Source organism: Carassius gibelio, chromosome A3, assembly GCF_023724105.1.
Source record: "Carassius gibelio isolate Cgi1373 ecotype wild population from Czech Republic chromosome A3, carGib1.2-hapl.c, whole genome shotgun sequence".
Lineage (NCBI taxonomy): Eukaryota > Metazoa > Chordata > Actinopteri > Cypriniformes > Cyprinidae > Carassius > Carassius gibelio.
Window position 1 is genome coordinate 29,885,053 of NC_068373.1, and position 10,059 is coordinate 29,895,111.

Genomic DNA, 10,059 nt, shown 5'->3' on the forward strand with positions numbered 1-10,059 from the left:
CAGGGTAGCAAAGAAGCCGAAATATTAATGTTTATGGCCAAGGCGAGTTGGAGTTTGAGTATATGCGATGGGATCTCAATCGGGCATGAGTGCACCGAAAGATCGGGGATCCATTTAGGTAGCATTTTCTGTAGAAAACCATCAGGGTCATCTTCTTCTATTCCTGTTGGCAGATTGACCAGACGAACATTGGAGCAAAGTGACCAGTCTTCAAGGTCGAGTCTGCATTTTCATTGCATCTGCTCAAGTTGAGTCAAGCAGAAGTTTGTGTCTTTTTTTTTTATTTGCGTAAAAACTGCCTCGAAGATTGTCAACTTTCGTTGTAATTGATGCCACACTTTTATTCAGGGAGTCCATTTCTTGTTTCAGTGATCGAAGAACAGAGCTGTTTTCATTAATAATATAGTCATTGAAGGGAGTAAGAGCCGTCTTTATTGCTTCTGTCAACATACAAGAAACCATTTGTTGATAGCCTCTTGCTGTGCTTCGATTGCGTGGATAACACTTGAGGCAACATCGAGTGTTTTGAGGCCTTTGCTTTTGGGGAGACATCGATTTTTTGCTGGTAGCCATTCTCATATTAGAAGTGTCAAGTTGTCAAAAAGAGACAATATTTTCCTAAGTATGAAAAAAGTATCTCAAAATAGGAGGTTAATACTCCGGAGCCTAGTTCTGTGCAACCATTTTGCAGCTCGCGCCACCAGAAGTCCTCGAAAACAGGCCTTTGTCAATTAAACTTTTAATCTTTTCATCTGCAGATGATCAGTTCATCCAAAGACACTCATAAGGGAAGATTAAATACAATTCAATGTGTCAGACACAGGCCATCAATAGCATAATTATTAGTAATGAGCTTATTATCAGTATAAGTTAAACGCTTATGCAGACTTCTATGTCAGCATGTTGTTGTGTTTGATTCGGATCTTCTTCATTCAATCTTATTATTGTGTCTGTCTCTCTCAAAATGGGTCTGCGTTCTAAGAACACGAGTCCAGAGATACGTTGAATATATTCAATGGGTTTTTCGTATTTCTTCAAGTCTCCAGTAGTTCCATCATTGGGCATCAAATAGCATACTGGCTCTCTTACTGTCCTATCCTTATTCTCCGCTATTATCACCTTAAAGAGGTGACTTGGCACTGCTTTTCCTCCCAACTTTGGAAAATTCATAGGTTGTAGGTAAAGAGGTCCAGTGTACACATGGACATTGCGGATCAAAGTATTCTTTAACATACTTCGACATCTTTTCTCCAGTTTTTTCCAATTCCCTATGTTTAACGAATGATCCTGTGGTATAATGTTACTGTGCAAATAAGTGTCATTAAATGCTTCCTGACACCACGTGTGATTGGCAGCTGCAGCCAGATGTCCTCTGTCATAGCCATGTCCAAAGGTTCCTTGCAAATTGTTGCTATCTACAGTTTTCTTGTTCAGTATCTCATACACCCATTGAGCATTATTGGTGCTATTGTCAAATGACATAACATAAGATTTTCTTTTCCTTATTAAATCAGAATTTCCTGAAGGAAATCCATCTATTAATCTATAGGGAAAACTGACATTTGGAACTTCATTACTATCTGTTGGTTCATCTTCAGCTAATTTTGATAGTGGGATACGTATGTAGAAGGACTGGCTACAGGGAGCACCAGAACAAATCCCAGTGGCCTGTGTCTCAGGCAAGAAATCATTGACTGTTTGCAAAAGATGACTAGGTGTTTGGTGATGTCCTCCAGAACTCTGCTGAGCTCCTCCAGCAGGTCCCTGTCTCTCAGGTTCAGCATTGCTTTCAGATGATCTGTCTTCTGGGTTTGGTCTCGTTTTACAACCTCGTTCATTAGGATTTTGTTTACATGTATCACATACAAAACTATTTACCACCTGCAAAATTATAATGTAAGCCCAGTCTTTTCTTATGCTTGGTTTTATATCCATCTTTTTTGTTTCCTCCCAAGCTCGTTTGATATCATCTTCTGGCCAGCATGTATGTTTATGCTCCTTTTTAATATCAAATTTCTTTTCAATCGTTCTTTTAACTTCATGTAAGTGCTCAAACCCGTTAAAAAATGATAACAAATCCTTAGCTGTTTTATCTAAAGTGACATCAGTTGGGTTTCTTTCCGTTTCCTCGAGATTCATCTTGATGCAACAGAGATTTAAGAACAAAGTTCAGGAATAAATCAGTCTTGACTCAGTCGGGAGTTATTATGTCTTCAGCACCTTTAACCAAGAGGTTTCTCTTTAGGTCTAATATAATGTGTACTTCTGGAAAGAAAAAAATATATTTGTGTTATCAGAAATATATTCACATCAACAGACTGAAATCTGTCATAAAAACTGATTTGAATGTATTTTATAAATTATTATAGATTTTATCATTGTAATTATTAATATGACTATAAGAACAGCTTTAAGACTTTTTAAAACACAAAAGCTAGTTCCTTATTGACTCCTACAAACTCCTAAAACTTATTAAGCACAAAATAATTTGACATTTCGGTCACACTTCATTTTAGGGTCAATTCTTGCTACTAACAAACTATTAACTATGATTTTGCCTCAAAAACTCCCACTTTGCTGCTTATTAATAGTTAGTAAGGTAGTTGTTAAATTTATGGTCATGCAGAATGTTGTGTATTGGAGTATTAAACACAAGACCGGAGTAATTCCTTCGATGCTCTTTTATTTAACACATGCCAAGCTTGTCTTTTTAGAACCACTCACTTCACGTTCTCTTTTCCAAGCAGCACTTTAACACTTCAACATTCCACTGCCACCTTGTGGTTAACTATGAACACAACATTTCCCCTCTTACTTGAAAGATTCTTCATATCACAGATTAGTATCCAGAACAAAGTTATTCTTGTAAGGTAACAAAATCACGTAAGATTACTGTGTACTTGTTAATAACTCACAACAACTTAACCAATGTAACTGACCTTGTTTTACTCTTTCTAATGCACAGTTTTAAGTATTTAAGCAATTATAACTGTTCACAAGCTCACAACATAACCAAATCAAAGATGCATGTTTTCTTTACTTTTTTTTTCCTTTCATGCATGTACAATTTCACTTCACTTCACTTTAAATCATATTCCTTCAACCACGTTGGCATTCTACGCACTCTATTACTCTTCCTAAGATTAAATGTCACTGGTGCTTGCAAGTTCTCATTCTGTGTGGTAACAGGGGCTGTAAAGCGAGCTAGTTTCGATACATTCCATTTCTTTTTGTCACTCAGAACGAAAGTACTCTTTCCGATCTGTTGCTCAATGTTCAGTGGTGGTGAGAACTGAGAAACACCCTTCCTCACATGCCCAGGTTGTCTCACTCTCACCTGATCTCCTGGTTTGAAAGTGTGGTACTTGGCACCATGTCTTTTGTCAGTGTACTCTTTACTCTTGCACTGTTTGTTACTCACAGTCTCTTCCACTCGAGCACATTTGTCACTTTTGGGGCCAACAGGAAAGACATTCAGCTTTGTACGCATTTTGCGATGATGGAGAAGCTCAGAAGGTGAAACGGCTGTAGTACTGTGAGGGGTAGCTCTGTAGCTTTGCAAGAACTCAGTCACTGCATGTTTCCATGGTTTCCCCATCTGTTCTGCAGAGAGGATGCATTCTTTCAGTACTCTGTTCCATCTCTCCACAGCCCCATTGCATTGTGGAAAATAGACCGTACTACGCATGTACGACTTATTCCTCTCTCCTTTAAGAATGCTGCAAACACACTGGAGAGGAATTGAGGCCCGTTATCAGTCACAACACACTGTGGATTTCCCTCTCTACTAAAAACTGTTTGGAGGAATGATGTGACCACCTCAGCAGTGACATTCTGAGAAAATGCTACTTCAGGCCACTTACTATAGTAATCCACCAGACAAATGGCAAAACGACAGTCAGAAGGTCCTCTCTCAAACGGTCCAACGATATCGATCGCTAGTTTCTGCCATGGTCCAGATGGCAGGCTGACAGTCTGAAGAGGAGCTGGTGCTGTTTAAGCCGATTTATCATTCAATTGGCACGTTAAGCAGGAAGAGACAGCCGACTGTACTTGAGCATCCATCTGAGGCCAACAGAATAATTCACGCAGCCTCTGTTTCGTCTGGACAATTCCTTGGTGTGTCTCATGTGCTAGGCTTATCATCTTAGAGCGCAAGGTAGAAGGAACAAGAACACGATGTTCACCTCTCCTCACTAGCACACCATCCACACACAGTTCATCACGAATGCGAAAGAAGGGCACCAGAACAGGATCCAGGTCACAGCATTTTTTCGGCCAGCCCTGCCCGATTTGCAAGCGCAGCTGGGTTAACTCAGGACAAGCTTCCGAAGCAGCCATGAAATCCTCAACAGACAATGTAGGCAGTCCAGTAACGAAAGCAACCATCTCTGGTTCCACCGCAGCACTATCATTTCCTGTCGGTAAGGGCAGCCTGGATAGACAATCTGCAGCACAATTAAGACGTCCAGGTCGGTAGATGACGTCATATGTGTAGCAAAGCAAGCGTGCCGACCACCAGGCGACCCGCATACCGGCCCGGCCAATGCCTTTGGTTGCCAATAGTGTAGTGAGCGCACAATGATCAGTTCTGAGCGTAAAGTGTCGACCCCACAAATACGGCCGCCACTTTTCTACGGCCCAGACACAAGCCAACGCCTCCTTCTCGACCGTAAAATATTTCCTTTCAGCAGCAATAAGGGTTCTAGAAGCAAATGCTACAGTTTCTCTCACGGTCTGGGTGTATTTGTGTCAAAAACCCCCCCAATCCATAGTCCGAAGCGTCAGTCGACACTATAGTGGGGAGGGAAGGGTCAAACAACGCAAGCACCTGACTTCCAGAAAGCAGTTCTTTCAGCTCTTTGAAGCTGCGTTCAGCAGACACAGTCCATTCAAATTTAGAAGTTGACGCATCTCTAAGTAGCGCACGCAACGGCTCAGCAACAGAAGCGAAGTTTGGCAAGAACTTGCTGTACCATGAAATCAGTCCCAGAAACGAGCGCAAGGAAGCAACATCGTGTGGCGCAGGAGCCTCAATGATCGCAGACTTGTGTTCCTCATCAGGGAAAATTCCATGTTTGGAAACGACATGTCCAAGGAATTTTAAGGATGACTGGCTGAACGTACACTTGTCCCAGTTCAGTTGTAGTCCTGCGTCGGACAAGTGCTGCATGACTGAGCGCAGCGTCGCATCATGACTTTCCTGGGTGGCACCGTATACTATTATATCATCCAGGTAGTTCCTCACCCCACGTATGCCTTTTAGGACAGTTTTGAAACGCAGATGGCGCGGAAGCAAGGCCATATGGAACCCGGCAGTACCTGAAGAGACCATCATGCGTAATAAACGCGGTGATGTCCCGGCACTCCTCTAGCATCAGGTTTGACTGTAGGCTTATGAACAAAGCCTTTCACGCACCCCACAGAAGTATCTGGAGCAGAAATAGTTTCACCAACGAGTGCATGTAGTTCGTTAGGAGCAGTAACAGCACCAAAGTGAAAAGAACAGTTCAAGGCTCGAATTAGGTCCATGCCCATCAAAGCAGAGCCACCTTTCACAACGTAAAAACAAGCGGTGGTTACCTGTTCATTCAGTGAAACGTCCGCATGTAAACATCCTAGTACGGGAATATCCTCTTTCATGTACGTAACCAGTTTCACTTTGGGAGCAGTAAGTGAACAATCCGAAAAGTGTCGTTTGTACACAGCCACAGGCAGGATTGACACTGAAGAGCCTGTGTCCACGACTAATTCAGTCTCAATAGAAGCACCATTTGCCGTTGTAACATGAACATTGCACAAAAGTTTGTCTGCCGAGGTATTTACAGTATCAGTCAAAAGAACAACCACGTCCGGGACCACTTCCCGAACGTCCTTAGAAGAACGGCAAACTTTAGAAAAATGTCCGGTCTTACCACAAGTACGGCATCTGGCTCGAGCAGCTGGGCAATTGGCAGCATTAGCGAGGTGATTTGTAGCTCCGCGACGGTAACACACGCGATTCGCGCGCCGTGTAGTCTCAGCCACAGATTTTGCTCCGTTAGAATGTGCATCACGCTTCTTCCGATGAAAGGGTTTAGAAGCTACGGCCTGAACTGCACTTTGTGCCGTGAGCATGTCCGAATTAAAGAGTGCTTGTTCCACCTGACATGCAATGACAATAGCGGTGTCAAGTGTCAGTGATGGTTCCAGCAGAAGTCTGTCTCGCACTGCTGGAGCATACCATCGTTCGACCAGCTGATCGCGCAGCATTTCACTTTCCATGTCACCATAAGCACATGATGAAGATAAGTCCCGCAAAGCAGACAGGAACTGTGAAATGGTCTCATCAGCACGTTGAGAACGCTGGCGAAGCGATGTCGAGCGACCACAACATTCACCTTTGGGACAAAATGATTCTCCAACGCTGACATTGCCTCTGCAAATGTAGTACCAGTATTAGGAAACATGTAAAACAGCCTCTGGCCTTCAGTCCCCAAATTGTGTAGTAGAATAGCACGTTTCCTGGCATCCGGCCATGAGTCTCCTGTAGCATTAATAGCAAGCAAGTAATTTTCGAACATTTTTCGCCAGGTAGCAAAAGGAATCGCAGGCTCTCCACTGCATGGCAGAAAAGATGCAGGCGTAGGCACGGAAACCATCGTCGCCAATTGTTGTGTATTGAAGTATTAAACACAAGACCGGAGTAATTCCTTCGATTGCTCTTTTATTTAACACATGCCAAGCTTGTCTTTTTAGAACCACTCACTTCACGTTCTCTTTTCCAAGCAGCACTTTAACACTTCAACATTCCACTGCCACCTTGTGGTTAACTATGAACACAACACAGAATAAGTGCTTTATAAGTACTAATAAACTAGCCTGGTAATACCAGACTCTGCTACTTCACTTTGCTTCGTAGACAGAGTCTGGAATGGCATAATAGAGAAGTGTTTTCTCTCTCGCTAGGGGGTGCTTGTCTGAAGTTTAAAATCATTGGTTACCCGTAAGCCAATCAGATGCGTTTAGTTAAGACGTATGTTATGCGCCTGTACAGCCGCATCGAAGCACAGACATCATGCATCGAACTCAAATCTATGATTGAACTTCCACTGTAAACCTGTTGTAAACACTCTTCTTGTTCTTGCTTCAGTTTGAAAAAGAGTTGAATGTTCTCCATAACAGAGCGAATTGCATCCCGTGTCTCGTTTCCCATTTCCGCAGTCGTTTCGGTTTTCGATTTCTCTAACCTACAATGTAAAACTCGGTGCTTAGCATCTACGTCATGGCTCTCAGCCCACCCTCTGTTCGTTGATTGGCCCGGCTGTTTTCAGACCGGTGGCAAACAGAAAGCTCTGACGCTGTATCAGACTGAGTACAGAAGCGAAATGAAATTGAGCGGAAGTAGGAAGTCTGACGTAGTCAGGCTACTAATAAACAACCTATATGTTAATAATACACATGCTAATAAGCAACTAGGTAATAGTGAGAATTGGCGACTAAAATAAAGTGTTACCAATATTTCATAAACTAAATTCCATGAAATCCCAGTGAAATGCATACCTGAGTAAATTCAGGACTTCAGTTGATTCAGTATAGAGACAGAAAGATATGCTCACAGGTTTGTGATTTGATAAACAGAAACATCTGCTGCTCTGATTTTACATTGGTTCTGTTCTGCTCTGCACACACACACACACACACACACACACACACACACACACACACACACGCACACACACACACACACACACACAGAGTGAATTACTGTATGCACTAAAGCAGAACAATTTCAAGATTTTTCTAGAACAGTGTGTTAGTAAAAACAAAACCCAGTTGTCAGTTGGTTTCTACAATCCACCCAACTTTTTATCATTAATTTATTGTTAGCTCTTAATCTATTAAGGGAGAAAGAATTGTAGTAATTATATGTGTAATTTTATAACATCCTGCTGAAATGTCTGCTGTATGAGTGACTTTACAACACTGAGCAGACACACTTTCACAGCGTGTGGTCTGAAATGTGACGGTAGAGGGAGTGTGGGAGAGGTTTAGACATAAATATCTTGTTTTGAGAGGCTTATTAAGAGTTTTTGTGTTCAGGAAGTGAGGTAGAATAAAGGTACGAAACACACATACATTATAATGTCATAATTACTTTAATACACTGGTGAAAGTGCCACTATGAATGTTTTTTTGAAAACAGTGAAGTTATGCTTTTTTTTTCATTTTATTGCTCTACGCTGTTCCTTGTTCTGTGTTTGAAAAAGTTTTATTTTGTTCATATGGAAATAGTATGTGGTAAGGGAAGTGTATTTAAGGATATTGAATTCTTACGACCATTTTTCTAGTTTTTCTTACTTCCTATTTAATGCTGTCAAAATAACGTGGAGCATACACATATGAAACATGAAACCTTTGTCTTACCTTTTATGATGGAACAGCTTCACTGATGGGACTGAATGTGTGATTGATGTATTTCTATGATTAAATACACACTGAACACACCGGATGTTTGTCCTCCAGACAGAAGAGTTTGAGTTTCTCACTCACTCTGTTTCGATCTAAACTTTACTTAAGATTTTCTTTACTTAACAATGGTTTAAAAAATGAATCACCACAAAAAATGACACAGATCTGCGGTCTGTTCAGAAACGACCGTCTCAAAAATCTTTCTTGACACTGTTTCTGCTGCTTCTCTCTGATCGCTGACTCTTTGTGGAGACAATGAGAAGAAAGACACTAAAACAGGAAACAAGAAACCAGACATCAACTTCCTAAAAAGTGCTGTAAGAAAGTAAAGCTTCCGCATCTTTGTCATCTTTCCTGTCTGTGTCTCGTGTTGTTCAAGTATTTGCTGCCTTATCTGGATTATCATTTAAAATATGAACTGACTGACAGTGAAAATATATTCACTGGACTAAAAAATCTCATAAACAGTATCTGCTTATCTAGAAACACAGCTATTCTCAGTCAGGCTCTCTATCTACAATAATGATTCAAGCAAAACAAAATTACAACAAAAACACAAGTAATTTAAAGTTTGTTCATTTAAACATGGTGGTAATGCTTGGCTCTCTGACAGTATGACACATTATGAATTAAACGTTCTTTCCATGCATAAGATTGGTTGGTTATAAATGAACAAATCTCAATTACAGACCGACAAATCTAGCATTGAAAACTAGATATGAATATGAGCAAATATCTGATTATCAAAACACAAACTTGTTAAAATGCTGTTAGTTCCCTTCAATTAACCAGCAATTAAAATATTTTTAGAAACAACTAATTACAGTTTTCAAGTCTTTACACACTTTAGAGTAATAGAAAAATCATCAGACCTACAAAAACATTTTGAATAATAGCTTGATGAAGTAAATGTTATATAATAATTCAGATTGGTTTATGTAAAGAAATACATAAGCATACTAGGTGTGTCAGGAATATTCAATTGCAGGTAACAAACAGTTTATTACGCCCTCACTGGACAAACAAGGAAAACAAAAATGAAGGATCACTCCAAGAGCACAGGGCCAAAAAAAACCTCTCAGCAGGGAGCAGTACTAGCGTCCCCCAATGACGCAGCGTCAATGTCACATCAACCAGAGCGTCATTGGAGACGCAGCGTCGAAGGTCCACCAAACTCCCCGAATGAGACTGTATAGAGTGCAGAGAGGAGCTGGAGTCAAGTATCGGGGTCTTAACAGAAATGGGATGCCAGGGCCGGAAGCAGAACCAGTAAAGTCTGTCAGGATGAGAGAGAACAGTTCTACACAGAAACAAAAATCAAAAACACTTGGAGCCTAAGACAACATAACATGGCAGGACTAGGAAAACAAGACAAGATGGTCATCAGCGAAGCATTACACAACATACAACTGTCTGACAAAAAGACAGAGCACGAGAGAAACTAAAATAGAGGAGAGCTAATGAGGAAAGAGTGGCGTGACAGAACACAGAGAATTAAGGATAACGAGTGGGAGGGGGAAGACACAACACTGACAGCAGAACACATGAGCTGCCAAAACAAACCCCGTGTGCTCAGAGACGAGGCACACAGACAACAAGACAAAAACA

General features: G+C 41.2%; 1 protein-coding gene across 2 annotated transcripts; it reads right to left on the reverse strand.

Moving 5' to 3' along the window:
- Positions 1-227: 227 nt before the first annotated feature.
- LOC127942021 (nuclease) lies at positions 228-8,699 on the reverse strand. Of its 2 annotated transcripts, XM_052537550.1 has the most exons (3): positions 8,407-8,699; positions 7,543-7,661; positions 228-2,265 (listed from the first exon to the last, which is right to left on the reverse strand). In XM_052537550.1, exon 3 carries the CDS (start codon positions 2,137-2,139, stop codon positions 871-873), a length of 1,269 nt encoding a protein of 422 aa, XP_052393510.1. In that variant the 5' UTR covers positions 2,140-2,265; positions 7,543-7,661; positions 8,407-8,699; the 3' UTR covers positions 228-870. The 2 variants fall into 2 exon arrangements, with proteins under 2 accessions (XP_052393510.1, XP_052393500.1); XM_052537540.1 differs by lacking the exon at positions 7,543-7,661.
- Between the last annotated feature and the right edge of the window lie 1,360 nt (positions 8,700-10,059).